General features: G+C 41.7%; 1 protein-coding gene and 1 non-coding gene across 2 annotated transcripts in view; both read left to right on the top strand.

The window, feature by feature from the left end:
• Positions 1–15,946, top strand: part of LOC103189554 (mucin-19) — a 50,536-nt gene that overhangs the window by 20,870 nt on the left and 13,720 nt on the right. The window contains exons 10-26 of the mRNA XM_042335447.1: positions 733–853; positions 946–1,084; positions 1,187–1,279; positions 1,362–1,434; positions 1,521–1,658; positions 3,097–3,249; positions 4,348–4,442; positions 4,910–5,036; positions 5,680–5,911; positions 6,323–6,378; positions 6,497–6,588; positions 11,265–11,413; positions 11,727–11,865; positions 12,069–12,173; positions 12,939–13,103; positions 14,626–14,865; positions 15,337–15,493. Coding sequence (XP_042191381.1) covers positions 733–853; positions 946–1,084; positions 1,187–1,279; positions 1,362–1,434; positions 1,521–1,658; positions 3,097–3,249; positions 4,348–4,442; positions 4,910–5,036; positions 5,680–5,911; positions 6,323–6,378; positions 6,497–6,588; positions 11,265–11,413; positions 11,727–11,865; positions 12,069–12,173; positions 12,939–13,103; positions 14,626–14,865; positions 15,337–15,493 — 2,274 coding nt within the window. The remainder of the gene's footprint in view (positions 1–732; positions 854–945; positions 1,085–1,186; positions 1,280–1,361; positions 1,435–1,520; positions 1,659–3,096; positions 3,250–4,347; positions 4,443–4,909; positions 5,037–5,679; positions 5,912–6,322; positions 6,379–6,496; positions 6,589–11,264; positions 11,414–11,726; positions 11,866–12,068; positions 12,174–12,938; positions 13,104–14,625; positions 14,866–15,336; positions 15,494–15,946) is intronic.
• On the top strand, positions 7,504–7,575 carry trnav-uac. Its single transcript has one exon. It is a non-coding gene; the product is annotated as a tRNA-Val (tRNA).

The raw sequence follows: 15,946 nt of genomic DNA, 5'->3' as shown, positions 1-15,946 counted from the left end.
GCAACTGCTCAATGTCAACCCCTCCAAGTTGTGGAACTATTAATCAAAAAGTAGGGATATGTATCGGAGCTATGGGTAGGAGGATGCTCTAAAGCTGGCAATGCTCTCAAGTATTTCATGGTGAGTTGTGCTGCTCACCAGAAAACTCATAAGGAATTCACGATTCCTGCTATCCATAGAGTGGTGCCTCAAACTTGCAAATATAGGATGTCAAATGACCAACTAGTAAGTCAGACAGTCGCGGACACCATGCTTAAGAGTATTCAAACCAGACTGAGAGTTACGTATATTCTTGCCGCCACCACCACATGGAAATACGTATGAAACCCAAATATTGGAATGGGGTGTACCGGTTGGCGAGAGCCAAGGTTTGGGGACTTCAGTTTATGTATTGGGGTACTTCTGGAATTTAATTAACTAAAATCTCAAATCTTCCCTCTGTTTGTCAGTGAGGACCATTAGGTCTTTTGCTTGCAGGATTAATGGGAGCTTAGTGGAAAAAATCCTTGCCCCCAGTGACTGATTTGCCATCCCATGTCCTGCTGATAAGCTAGGCTAACTAGCAAGAAAATACTAGTTCTGGATTGAAACAGTAAATCTCCAATTTCAAAATGTTGTTGAAGCAATATCCAATCCTAAATGTCAAAGTTAGTTCTGGATTTTCAAATAAAAGTCATGCAATTTTTTCATTGTGAATAGACATACTTAGATGTTTTCTTTGATGTACTTCAGGCACTGTTCTTAATAACATAAAAAACAACAACCAATGCATTGACATAGAACAATGTCCTTGTGTATTTGGTGGAGTGATTTTTGAACCTGGGGAAACGAGGAATACTTCCTGTCAATCATGGTAATGACATAAATTTAAATCAAATTTAGATATTTTATCAAATGTCTTGAAAAATTTCACAAAAATATTGACTCGCTTTTTTTCCTTTTTAGCACTTGCAAAAGTGGAAATTGGAACTGCTTTGCTTTCAATTGCCCTGGAAGGTGCAAATTTGAAGAAGGAACATACATTACAACATTTGATCAGAAATGTTACAACTTGAGAGGAGATTGTTCGTATATTGCTGCATCTGTATGTGAGATTTCATTACATTTTTTGTAGATAGTATCTAAGGAGAACCAAAGCTAGTTGCTAGATTTTTGTTTAAATTTTCAAAACCTTATTTTTCTTCAGGCAAATGACTGGAGAGTAATCATCAAGATGCAGTTGTGTGAAAATGCAATGCAAGAGACATGTTTGGATACTGTTGAATTTATTAAAAATAAGGTAAAACATGTAAGATTATTCATTTCTACAATTCCAGTGCACTATATTTTACTTTTCTAAAAAAAANTGTTTTTTTTTACAGACCAGATATGAATTTACCAATGCCGGTTCAGTTTTATCTGGGAACAGCCTAGTGAGCCTCCCTCTGAAGCAGGGTAAAGCTAAATAACAAACAGACTATAAAATAATACATCAATATAATTCTTACACATTATATTAAACTAGAATTTATTTTTTACAGGTGAAATAATAATATTTCAACAGTGCTCAATGTTCATTCAGTTTGCCACAACATTTGGTTTGAAAATGCAAGTACAGATATCTCCAATCATGCAGCTCTATATATCACTACCTACAGATGCACAAGGAACGACAACAGGTTTGGCTAAATAATTAATAATAATAATATTTCTTGCCTCTGACATAGTACCTTATCATATCAATGAAACATCTCAAATCGCTTTACAGGAAAATAATATAATAATCCTTGCCACAGAGGGCTGGCTCGATTCTGACATTCCATTGCCAAGCATGTCATCTTGGAGCCAATCTTTGCATTTGATGCCTTTCATGCGCAATCTAGATGTCTGGTTCAATCCTCAGCTGTCCTTCCTCCACATCCGGTCTCTGACCAGGACCGCCTTCTTCCACCTCTGCCAGATTGCTCACCTCTGACTGTACCTTACCCCAAATGCAACTGAAGCCCTCGTGCATGCGTTTGTCACCTCCCTCTTGGATTACTCAAACGCACTCCTTGGCAAACTCCCCAGCTACACCATGGCACTGGCCTCCTGCTCGTCCCTCGTCCCTGAAAACCTTCCTTCTCAACCGTGTTTATGGTCACCTCCCCCACCTCCACTCACTTGGAGTCAGGCTCAGCCACTGTTAAGAGCTCTGAGACCCCACCCTGCGTGGAGGGCACTATATAAGTACAAGTTGTTGTTGTTGTAGGCTGCTGTGGATTTATGCTTTGCAACCATGGCATTTTAAACGTATTGGAAGTGAACAGAATAGAGTTTATTACCTACTCATATCATATGATCCTGTAGCATATTGATTAGAGCATTCATCTCGCAAGAGAGAGGACCTGGGTTCGATTCCTGGATTTAGTGAAACCTTAGCCAAGTTTCCTTACTCCACACACCTGTTTATCGAGCAGTAAGTAGGACCCCACTTGTTAGTTGATTGGCTGATTGCTTTCTAGGGTAATAATCCCTTCAAAAAAATAATAATAATAATAACTTGGTCACTCAATCCACATCTGTTTGTGGGACACTGCTGTGAGCAATTCGCTGCCTCGTTTTGCCAAGAAAATATACAGTCAATTCTCTACAATATATTCTGTGAAGCGCTTTGAGACGCAATGACATGATAAGACTCTATATCAAATGCAAGGATTATTATATTATTATGTATTATATACAGGGTTGTTGAAACTTTGGGAGTTCCATACATTTGGATGGTCCACACATTTAGCATACTGCATCATGTTTAATTTGTATCTAGTAATGTAATTTTACACCAAACACAGTAAATTGCCACAATAATTAACACCAATGTTAAATTGGTAAAATGCTATAAATTTAAACTGATTTATTGAATATCAATATCATTATTGTTGTCAAATTTAACAAGACTACTATTACTGCAGATCTAGCAATAAATTACTTTTAAGGTACAAACTTCATTAATCTCTTGAAAGAAAGTCAACTATAAAATGATTGTGTTGTCAAATCTGTATAGTGTCAGAATCTAATTAGAACTCTACTTTTTTAATTTGGGTGTTGGAAATGCAAGATTTTTTTTTCTGTTTCCAGGGTTATGTGGGAACTTTAACGGCAATGCAGATGATGATTTCACCTCTTCACAACAGATAATAGAACCAACAAGTGTTGCTTTTGCTCAATCTTGGGAGATTGGTGATTGCACTAAAGAAAGGGATCCTCCCTCTTGTATTAGTTCAGAAAATGGTAATGTTCCAATTAAATACTGTCTTTTGCTCCAATACAGAAATGTTTGTTTTATTCTATCCATTTAAGATAAGCGTTCTGTGTTCTTAAAAACTCGTCCTCCCGACGTGAAAAGCGCTATATCAAATGCAAGGATTATTATTATTATTATTATTATTATTGAACAGGGCAATGGCTTGCTCTTCAGGCCTTAAATATTGGTAAGTATTTTTGCGTGATGACAACAAAAGTCGAGATAATTTGTAATCTGGTTGATTGAAATTGGATCACCAGAGCTGTGCCGATACTGTTCATATGCAGTGAATGCAGAAGTGCTGACCAACTGACCCTGTTATAAGACAAGTTGGGATTTTATGGACTCCACCAGTGTGTTATAACAGGGCCTTACCTCAACTTGTTTATGAATGAGTGTATGTCATTTGTTAGTATCTCTGTATGAATTTTTGTCTTACTCTCCCTCACTTCCTGCCTCTGTCCTCCTCTATTTCCATATTCTCTATCCGTGTGTGTCGGTGTTCTCTGTGTCTCTTACTCTGTCTTTATATCCATTCTTCTCTCTCTTGTCAGTCTTCCTCTGTAAATCTATGCCACCTCTACTCTGTTACAAGTGGTCTCACACATGATTGCTCTTTGCCATATCTCTCTTACCAATTTAACATTGAATCAGTCACACTCTAAAAATCTATTTCACTTTTTTGTGTATGACGCACTCTATCTTGTCTTTTAGCATTCTCTAAACTTCCACTATTACACTCATTTCCACCTTCCATTCTTCTATGTCTCTTTAAGTCTTTCGTCCCGCACATTCACTTACACTCACTCTTTCTTATTCCATCTCCTCTTTTCCTTCACCTTCCTCTCCTTCCACCTCCTCTTCTTCCCGTCCGCTCTTCTGCCTTGTTGCCTCATCTCTGCCGTCTCCTTCCTCCATTCCACTCCTTCCCTCATCGCTCCCTCTTCTTAATCCCGCCTTCTTCTTTCCTGCCAGCTTAATCCCTTCTCTGTCTCCACCTGCTCTCCATTCCATTCCTCCCTTTTTTTCGCACTACCCCTCACTCACTTGCACACACTCATGTGCATGCTGGAATTCTATTGCAGAAAAAATCGCCAAAGAGAAATGTGAATCCTTAAGGGCTTTCATGGGTGTTTTCGTTGAGTGTCATTCTACAGTTGATTACACCAAATATTATGAAGTAAGTAACAATACTTTATGACTAATGGAGATGTTTTGTAAGGATAGTGCAATCATGGGTATTGACACAGATCATCCCTAACATTTGTGGAACATTAGTGCATGAATTAAATTAAAATCATAACTAGGTGTAAATTGTGGTATTTAATGTGAAAAGTATCACCTGCCTTTCAATAACTAAAGACTACCTCAGTGAGCATTTTGCTCTCTGCTCCATAACCTTGGCACAATGGTTGTGTTGAAGCTGATGTGCAGCTGCCAATGGAGTTGCTGCCACAGAACACAGTAGTTGGGCTAATTTCTATGAAGGGAATGTTTGTTGAAATGTATTACGTTTTTAAAAGAAATAAAAATATTTGATTTCTAAAAACTCTTGGAAATGGTACTTATTGCTGTTGTTTTGTAAAATGTATTTAGTGTCACTGAACAACTACTAAAATTATTGTTTTACCAACATTTGTTTTTTAGATATGTAAAGAAACTGCATGTGTGTGTCAAAACATTGACGAGTGCATTTGTGCTGCACTGGGGGCATATGCCCATGAATGTGCTGCACATGGTATAATTGTGGCAGACTGGAATGGAGATACTTGCAGTAAGTTATGTCCATGTCAATGTTAAAACATTTACTATTATTTTCACTACAGCACAATTTGAAAACAACACAGTGGAGTAAAAATCAGATAGAATGGGAATTGGAAATGTTGTATTGAACTTGTTGAACCAAATAATAATATTTGGCATTTGATTCTGTTATCAAAATGTTGCACAGAAGTCCACACGATTGTTTCTTTCTTGTATTGTGACTTGGATTTTACAGAAATATGGCAAAAAACTGCAGGAATTTCCAAAAGCAGCAAAGAGATCAGCGATGAAATTTGATAGTCTTTTGGTGAATTTGAATAATAATATTGGCCATATATTGAATCTTTGACAGCAAAATAGAAGTTGTTAGCAGATGGAAATGATTTGGCTCGTCATGATTTATTATTGAATCCACTTTTCAGCTTTTTCCCGATATCCCTTACTGTTTTTACTGCCCAAGTATTTATTGAGTTTGTTTTTGAACAATTATTCTTATCTAGCTTCAATATCCACATGTAGCAATGAGTTCCAAGCCCTAACAATCTCTTATTTAAGAAGTTCCTTCTACGCTTTTCCTCTTACTTTTCTGCTAATAATCCCGATGTTGTGCTCCTCACAAAAAAAAACTGACATGGTGTTATTGTTTTTTGAAGCAAAATGCCCTGAAACTCAGGTTTTTGGATACGACATGAGAGCCTGTAACCGTACCTGCAGATCATTGTCAGACGACGATTATACCTGTGAAGTTGAAGATGTTCCAGTTTATGGCTGTGGCTGCCCTCAAGGAAAGTACATGAATGAAAATCAAAAGTGTGTTGAAAGTAAAGACTGCGCATGCTACAAGAAAGGCATATTCTTTAAACCTGGATACAGCAATAAAAACTGGTAAATATATTACTTGCATTTCACAACAGTTGAATTAAATCATTGAATATAAAATAATAATAATAATCCTTGCATTTGATATAGCGCTTGTCACGTCGGGAGGACGTCCCAAAGCGCTTCACAGAACACACTAAAGTGAATTTATTGTATATTTGTGGGCGAACGCGGCCGCCAATTGCGCACAGCAATGTCCCACAAACAGTCGTAGATTGAAAATGACCAATTTATTATTGTTTTTGGTTTTGGAGGGATTATTATTAGGCTCTGTGTGGAGTAAGGAAACTTGCCCAAGGTTTCGCCCTCTGCGTGGAATTGAACTCAGGTCTCTCACTTACAAAGCGAGTGCTCTAACCACTGAGCTACAGGACTCCACTTGTTTATGAAATACATACAATTTTTTTTTCTCCTCAGCTATTGCGAAGATGGCAAAATGATTTGTGTTGAACCATCCACCACAACCAAAAANCGTAATCAAGTTTTACTCTTTTAGAATCATTTATTCAATGCTTCTTAAATCAGAATATATTTTTGTTATAAATAGTTATTTTGTACATTAATTGTTTAAAATATAAAATATTTTTCCAGCTAGCTGTCCTGGGAAGAGATATATTGACTGCGATTCTTCCTCAAGCAAGAACATTTGTAACAGGAAATGTGGCAAAATACATCTTCCATGTGTAAGTGATGTTGAACAGTACATTCAGTTTTACATTGGTGACGAGCTTCATAGAAAACCAAACTGATCAAAAATATTTGATTAACTTTATCTATAACCCACCTGAGCATTTTTAAAAATAACTATTTCTATGATCCCATTATTCTATAAGTAAGTTGAAGTGTAATATAGAATAGTGTATTTTCTACTATCCTTCTGCTACCTTGTTCTCCTCCCCTCCCGGTCTCTGGCACTTAAGGCATGACCTCCAGCCCCACTCACCCCCCCCCCCACATCCCCTCACCCCACCTGCGCTGTCTCCTGTAGCCTGCAGGCTGATACTGCCCTGCTGATTGCTCGCTCCCGGTCTCTGCGTGCGGCTTTTAGCCGCCCAAGCCGTTCCCCCTGAAAATGTTCCTGCTCCCACCTCCTACGCTCCGCTACTTCCACTCTATCCTTGTCTCACACTGCCCTCCTCACCTTCTCTCTCTCCTGGACCCCACCACTACCCCACTCTGGTCCAGACTGGGCATCCTCTGCCAGGCCCATTGTGGCTCCTGCCGCTGGTTGTCCCAGAGCAGCCACCCCAACTGTTCCATTGCTCACTCTCTCCATAACAACCGCCTCCGAAAGCAAATACCCCTTCCCCCTCCCATCCATACCCTCTCCAACTCTCCCTGCTCCTCAAACTCCATGGTTACTTCTCCTCCAAGACTCCAAATACTCTCTAGACCATCTCCCCATCACCTCCCCCTACCAGCAAACCTATCCGAATTTCTCTCCAAAATGTCCACTCCCTCTACAATAAAGCCCTTACTATCCATGACCTCATCCTGGATTTTGTTGTTGTTGCGCCACCTCCGCGGATATCACTGTCCTCCTCTCCTCCCTAAACCTCACCCTCCACATCAGCTCACCGACCCACAACTATTCGTGGAGTCCTGTAGCTCAGTGGTTAGAGCACTCGCTTTACAAGCGAGAGACCTGAGTTCAATTCCAGGCAGGGCGAAACCTTGGGCAAGTTTCCTTACTCCACATGCCTAATAATAATCATTCCAAAACCCCCCCAAAAAAAAAAAAATTTGTCATTTTCAATCTACGACTGTTTGTGGGACATTGCTGTGCGCAATTGGCTGCCGCGTTCACCCACAAATATACAGTCGATTCACTTTACAGTGTGTTCTGTGAAGCGCTTTGGGACGTCCTCCCGACGTGAAAAGTGCTATATCAAATGGAAGGATTATTATTATTATTATTATTAATATTCTGCACACTCCCTCGACCTCATCATCACATATGACCTTGACATTTCCAACCTGTCTATCACGGACAAGGTTATCTCGGGCAACTTCCTCATCTCCCTCTCCTCCCACGTCTGCCTCCCCTCCACCAAGCCCTCCACCATTTTGTTCCACACCTGGAAAAAGCTTACTCTTGAGTCCCTCACAAATGTCCTCTCTTCCTCGGACCTCCTCTCCCTCTGGTCCTCCACCCGCAGCGATCCTGATGCAGCCATCAAGCTGCTAAAGGACAGTCTCTCCACAACCTTCAATTCCCTGGCTCCCCTGAAATCCAGGGTTGTTTCCAAATCCACCCACTCCCCCGGTACAACAGTTATCGCCCCTCACTCAAAGTACAAACCTGGACGCTCGAGCGCAGATGGCTAGAAGTAGACTTCTTCACCTCAAAAATTGAAAACATCATTCCCCCACCCGCATGTCCCATTCTCCACCCCCACCCTCTCCCCCCCCCCACTTGCCCTCTCCCATGTCCTTTTCCACCCCACCCAGACCATCTACGCTGCCTTCTCCCTCCACCACGACTCCTGCCACTTCCCTGTTCTTACACTCTTTTGCCTTCATTCCTCCCTCTCACAATTACCCGATGAAGTTCGGCCCCCTTCCCATCCAGCTGCTGGTTACTCAATTCCCCCTTCTCCCCACCCCGCTGGCCAACAATGTTAATCAATCTCTCTCCTCAGGCTCTGTTCCTGAAAACCGCTGATATCACACCCCTCCTCAAAAAACCCATCCTCAATCTCTCTAATCTCTCACACTAACATCCCATCTCCAACCTTCCCTTCCTTGCCAAAGTCCTGGAATGCATTGTTGCAGGTCAACTTTGCTCACACCTCTCCCTCCACTCCCTCCTCGAGCCCCTGTAGGCTAGTTTTTGCCCTGCCCACCACACAGAGACAGCACTTGTCAAAGCCACAAAAAAACATCCTCTCTATCTGTGACCAGGGCTCCCTCTGCCTCCTCATCCTCCTGGATCTCTCTTCCGCATTCGACACAGTTGACCATGCCATCCTCCTCCACCACTTGTCTTTCCTCATCTACCTTTGTGGGACAGCACTTGCATGGTTTGAGTCCTACTTAAGCAACTGCCTCCATTTCATCTCAGCAAATGGTTTCTCCTCCTGCCCCTGCCTGGTCACCTGTGAGGTACCCCAGGGCTCCATCCTTGGGCTTCTCCTTTTCCTTATCTATTTGCTCCCTCTGGGTTATGTCATCTGCAGACACGGGGTAAACTTCCACATGTATGCGGGTGACTCACAAATCTAGTTTGCCTTCTCCAGTACCAACTCCAGGTCCACCGATGTTCTGTCAACTTGTCTGGCAGACATCAAGGTCTGTGTGAGGATAAACTTTATGCAGCTGAATATGGACAAGACGGAAGCCATGCTCCTTGGCTCCCATCAACGTCTTCACCCCTGCGGAACTAAACTCCTCAACCTCCCTGGGCTCTCCCTCAAACTCACCAAACCAGTGTGCAACCTAAGTGTCCGGTTTGACCCCCAGCTATCCTTCCTCCCCCACATACATACAGTCCCTGACCAGGACCCCCTTCTTCCACTTCCACTACATTGCCTGCCTCTGACTGTACCTTATCCCAAATGCAGCCGAAACCCTTGTGCATGTGTTTGTCACCTCCCGCTTGGATTACTCCAACGCACTCCTCGCCGGTCTCCCCAGCTCCATCATTCAAATTATCCAGCTCATTCAGAACTCTGCCGCCCACATACTGACCTGGAGCAAACTCCGTACCCACATCTCACCAGTTCTGGCCAGGCTCCACTGGCTCCCCATCACTGAATGGATTGACTTTGAAATCCTCACACTCGTGTTCAAATCCCTCCACTCTCTGGCACCTCCCTACCTCTCTGATCTCCTCGCTCCCCATTCCACCACCCGGCATCTTCACTTGACTGGCACCGGTCTCCTGCTTGTCCCTCGCACTCTGCCCCCCCACCATTGGAGGTCGCATTTTCAGCCACTACGCCCCAAAACGCTGGAACACTCTTCCTTAATCCATCCGCCTTGCACCGTCCCCCCTTTTTCAAGTCCTGCTTGAAAATTTTCACCCCGCCTCGGAGTCAGGCTCCCACATTGTTTAGCACTCTGAGACACTACCCTGCATGGAGAGCGCTATATAAGTGTAAGTTGTTGTTGAAGTCAAATTCCACAAAAAATGTGAGGAGGGAACCTACCCATACACATATAAAAACATACATGCCTACAAATATATAGTATTTTTTAAGTTCTTATCTACTGCGTCCTTACCAATTGCTGATCCTGACACTGCCATGACAGGACTGTTTGACATGGAGGGAGCGGGGGTTCTGAAGTTGGAAATGGTCTCAGGCCGAATGAAATCATCCGCCTAGCTGAGTGATAGATAGAGGGGAAGAGAGTGATTTTGAGAGAGAGCATGATAGAGAGGGGCAGAGAGAGGGAAGGAGAGAGTGAGAGAAAGAAAGAGTGTGTGTCAGAAGGTGGAAATGAGAGAAAGGGAAATAATGTATGTGAGAGAGTAATTGAGAGAGAGAGTGATTGAGCGATAGAGGTGTGGGGAGAGCGAGAGAGAGAACATGAGGGAGAGGGGGAAACAAAGAGTGTGAGGTAGAGCAGAGAGAGGGAGAGGAGGAATAAGGGTAGTGTTTCATTGGTCATTTTCAGAACAGGCAATCAGAGCATTTACTTCATCCTGTCCCCAACCCCCACCCCATCCTACTTCTGCAACCTTCCGACTTTCCTTTGCTTCATGCTCTCCCACCCCATCTGCCCCACTATCGCCATTTTGCCTCCGCTCTCTGGAGCTCCATTCCCGGAATCCTTCTGATTCGCTTTCTCCCCTCTTTCAAGGCAAATCAAGACCTAACTCTTTGGTCATCTTTTCCCCCTTCCCATCCCACCTCCCTCAGCTCCCACCTCCAGATCAGGTGCCCAGGCTGCAGTGTAGAGCTCTTTGAGACGTGCTTCCGATGTGAAAAATGTCTTGTGTAAATGCTGTTACGTTTCTGGAAAAGATACACAAAAGTACTGCTTATGTGGCCCATGAACATTTCTCAAATAGGGCATCCAAGCCTCGGCAGCCAAAAGGTTGGGCCAACCTACTTTAATATATTAAAACTGATTACAAATATATTTCATACTGGCAAAGCTTTGCAATTCTATATATACTCCTATCATTCTACACCAATAATTCACCCAGGATGCTCAATGAACACATACATACATGCACACTGTGTGGGAATGAAATCAACTCTACATTTCAGGGTTGTTACCAATTGTTAATCATTTCTGAGTACAAAAGTATGTTGGTGGTGAATGAGTATAATTATGCGAAGTACAAATCTCTTCATTCATTAAAAATCAGACAATGAAGATAATGCAAAATATGTTTTCTTTCACAAAGCCAAGTAAATGTGTACCTGGCTGTGCCTGTCCTGAAGGTCTTGTGGAAAATGACAAAGGAGAATGCGTTCAACTTAAAACCTGCACTTGTTCTTGGGGGGGGGAAATTTATTCTGCTGGAAGCACAATCAATCAGGACTGCAATAAATGGTGAGTTTAAATAATAATAATGGGATCGAATTTACAGTCATTCTTTCACAGAATTCCTCAATAAAAATACATGCTAGAATTCTAGTCGTCCTATTCATTCTGATTTGAGTCACCAGGAACTCCATTCCAGAAGTAGTTCATATAAGAGTGGGTTTCCATGGGTCCATTTACTGGAAGCAGTTTCCGTTTACACAATTTAAATTCCTTGTTAAGGAATCTTGTTAAGAAATGCTACACGTTAGACTCCGAAGTAATTTTGCTTGCTTGACATTGCAGAACATTGTTAAAAAAGACAACTTACTTTATATTGCAGTACATGTGAGAATGGAGAATGGAAATGCTCTAAGAAGCTGTGTCCGAAGACCTGTGAAGTTTATGGTGAAGGGCATTACAAAACATTTGATGGAAAAAGATATGCATTTGATGGCAACTGTCGATATATTTATGTTGAGGTAAGTTATGATGAAAAACATTTACCTCAAAATTTAATAGATCTGAACATTTAGAATCTCATTGATAGCCACCTTAAAGTGCATATTGTAGATTTCTGGTTAATGTTCTACCTTCTAAATATTCAGTAGGCACTAGTTGGTGTATGCTTTTAAAAAATATCAGTTTCGTTTTGTGGTTTAACCATACAAATTTAATTCCTTAGGACCAGTGCAAAGGAGAACTTGGTTCATTCCAGATAATAACAGAGAGCCTCCCTTGCTGTGAAAAAGGAGTGATTTGTTCACGAAGTGTCAGAATTTTAATCAAGGCATGTACTTTTATTTGCAATTATTAAATATGTGTTTGCTTTTCAATACAATATTTAAAAATTCATATTTAATTTGAACCATGTTTTCATTCATTCTCCACATATACCAGGCTACAAAGTATTTTGCCATGGACAAGATTAAAGTTGATATCCCTTTAAGATCATTTATTTTTAAAACGTTGTGACAATTGACAAATTTCAATAGGATTTTTCCTGTGCATTTTTTCACAGTATCACTCCCTCCCAAGCTATCAGCAGCTCAGGAACCTCGGGGTTCTGTTCGACCCTGAGCTGTCCTTTCTCCCTCATATCCGCACCACAACTGGCACCACCTTCATCACCTCCGGAATGTCGCCAGACTACGGCACTACCTCACCCCTCACGCTGCTGAAACTCTGGTCCACGCCTTTATCACCTCAAGGCTGGACTATGGGAACTCTCTCCTCGCCGGCCTTCCCGGCACCTCCCTCCACAAGCTGCAGGTCATTCAGAACTCTGCAGCCCGTGTACTGTCCCGCACCAGACTTCGGGACCACATCACTCCCACCCTCGCTCGCCTCCACTGGCTCTCCATCCCCCAGAGGATCGAATTCAAGATCCTCACCCTCACCTACAAGGCCATTCACGGCCTTGCTCCCTCCTACCTCTCCGACCTCCTATCCCCCTACCTACCTGCCCGTACCCTCCGTTCCTCTGGCTCCGGTTTGCTCCCGACGTGAAAGGCGCTCAATAAATGGAATCTTGTTCTTGTTGTTGTTGTTGTAGGACAAAGAAGTGATTCTGAAAGAAGATGAGCATATCAACTGCACTGATGATTTCTGTTCAGTTTACACCGTTGGACTCTATTTAGTCCTTACATTTTCCGATGGAATCACTGTAACATGGGATAAACGCACAAGGCTTTCAGTCACGTTGGATCCCCGTTGGAAAGTAAGTCTGGAGTTTAAATTATGATGAAGAGACTTGAAAGAAGGAAGGACGATAGAGTAGATTCGGATAATTTTTTTCACTGGTTGATCGGTCGATGCCAAGCGCATTAATTTCAAAATAACAAAGGGGGAGATTAAGAGGATTGTTTTTACACAGAGTTGTTAGGAGGTGAAATGTCCATCTGGGTGTGGCACTTAAGGCAGAATTTTTTCTATTTTCAGTTTTCAAGAGAGAACAAAATAGATATCTAAAAAGGAGTAATTTGCAGGAGTATGGGGAAAAGACAGATAAAAGGGATTGAATGTGGTCCTAGCTGGACAAGCAGTGGGAAAGCTTGCCAAACAGTGATACCAATGGCAAGCTATGCAGTTTTAGATGGTCAGACTCCGGCAGTACCCCAACGCACTCTCTGGGTTCCCCAGTTCTTGGCTCTTGTGCCTAATACTTTCCAGAATTAGGTAAACAGGATGCATCCGTCCAGCGAGAGAGTGCACACTCATGGATACACTCGCCACTTCACAGAGCCAATATGGAATCTTGGTGTTCTGTTTTATCCTTTGAATTGTACATCCATGCCATGACTCGTTCTACCTTCCCCCACTTCCTCAACATTGCATGCTCCACCACTGCCTCTCCTCTCAGTTTCCCGAGATCCTCATTCATGCATTCATTACATCCAGGCGCGACTACTCTAACTCTCTGCTCGCCAGATTTCCCAAACCATCCCTCCACAAGCTGCAGATTATTCAGAACTCTGCAACTCATGTCCTCTCCCTTAGCAAGCTCCGTGATCACCTCCATCCTCACCCGGCTCCACTCGCTACCTATCCCTCAGAATCAAGTTTAAAATCCTCGTCCACACTTTTAAAGCCCTCCACAGCCTTGCTCCTTGCTACCTTTATGAACTGTAAACACCATACCAACCTATCCCCTCCCTTTGCTCAGTGAACAATGGCCCGCTTCATGTCTCCTGCCCTGCTCTCCTCATCATTGGAGGTTAGGCCTTCAGCTTTTCTGCCCCCACACTCAGGAACTCCATACCAGTATCCCTCTGCCTTGCCCCATCCCTTGCTTCCTTCAAGGTCTGTCAGCCACCCTCCCCCACACCGTACCCTCCATGCAAACCGTAACTGTCCAGTATCTTGGGACATCCTTCCAATGTGAAAGGAGCTATATAAATATAATTTGTTGTTGTTGTCAGTGATTAATAAAACAATTGCTGAACTAAAATATGTTTGTAAGCTAATGAAAGATATACTAAGGAGCAGTTTCTTCACGTAAATATTGTTCATTGGTCAGCTCTGCAGATTGTTATGACTTACAAGCATACAGATCATAAGAAATGTCAGGTCAAATTACCAGTAAGGTTTTTGTTTAAGATGAGATTAATTTAAAATAACTATTACTGATGTTTTTGGTATTTCAAATGTCAACATTCTCACTCAATTCTTGTATTATCCTCCGGATGTGAAAAGCGCTATAGAAATGAAATTTTGTATTGTATTTGTCACTTTTACTTTAGGACAAAGTTTGTGGTCTGTGTGGGAATTTTAATCTTAATACTGAAGATGATCTAACCACAAAAGGGAATTACTTAGTGGCTGATGTTGTTGAGTTTGGAAACAGCTGGAAGGCTGATTCCATGTGTTCTGATGTGAGTGAACAAAAATTCCCTTGTGAAAGAAATCCGTATTGTGAGGCATGGGCACATAGAAAATGTGGCATAATTAAAGAAAGTACATTTCAACACTGCCATAAAAAGGTGAGAAACATCTTATTACACATTTATTACCTTTGATTTAACAATCTTTACTAGGCATATTTTATAACAGCAAAAATAAATACTGCAACTTTATATGTTTGAATTATAAAATACCATCCAATAATGTACTGTTCACATACTCTGCAACCGACAAAGCTGTGCAGCCACAATTACTGTGACATCAAAGGCACAAAGAAAATCTAATAGGCTACTGGATCCAGAAGACTCACAACTATGACAATCGCTATGCTTTTTTCCCATAATCAGTCACATACTAAAACCAGACATTTTGGATAAGTATGGTATGTTTATTTAGATATATTTCAATCACAAAAACAGTGGACACTCGTAAATTATGGACCTTTCACATATAACATGCTCTACTTATTTATTGCAAATATTAGAAACCTTCCAGCAAAGTGTATATATATATTGATATGTATTCTGATATTAGAACTATATATTTTTCAGGTCGATAATAAGCCATATTATGACGCTTGCATCCAAGAAGCTTGTGCTTGTGACATGGAGGGAAAATACCTTGGTTTCTGTACCTCTGTAGCAGTATATGCTGAAGCCTGTAATAAAGCTGGTGTTTGCATTGACTGGAGAACCCCAGATCTGTGCCGTAAGTATCAATTATTCTATTCATGAGTACTAGCAAGTGCTCCAGGTTTCACCCCCCCACCCCCCACTTTCCCATTGTAAGTAGATAAGGATAAAGCTTGTAATGTTTCAAAATTCACATGTGTGAAATTAACATCTTCAAGGCGGTAACAACCCTTGTAGGAACCATGTGTGTGTGGTCAGATAAACCATGGTGCTGGTTACAATCAGGCTTGGCTGCTTATTTCATTGTTGAATAATCTGTTTACCCCTACTGTGGCCCCTTACAAACAAATAATGATCACTTGTGAGCAAGATACCATAGGACAAGCCCCATTCAATGAATCATACCAATTGAAGATTATGGGAATCAGAGAAATATTGGTGGTGTACTTTCTGGTATCTGTCCTGAAGTTGCCCTTTACAGCTCTAAATCTATGTCCTCTATTCTATGGTCATGGTATATCCTGAAGTA

The sequence above is a fragment of the Callorhinchus milii genome, unplaced genomic scaffold, assembly GCF_018977255.1.
Source record: "Callorhinchus milii isolate IMCB2004 unplaced genomic scaffold, IMCB_Cmil_1.0 Scaffold5, whole genome shotgun sequence".
NCBI classification, from domain to species: Eukaryota; Metazoa; Chordata; class Chondrichthyes; order Chimaeriformes; family Callorhinchidae; genus Callorhinchus; species Callorhinchus milii.
The sequence above is the reverse complement of the archived record's forward strand: the minus strand, read 5'-3'. Positions and strand labels throughout refer to the sequence as shown.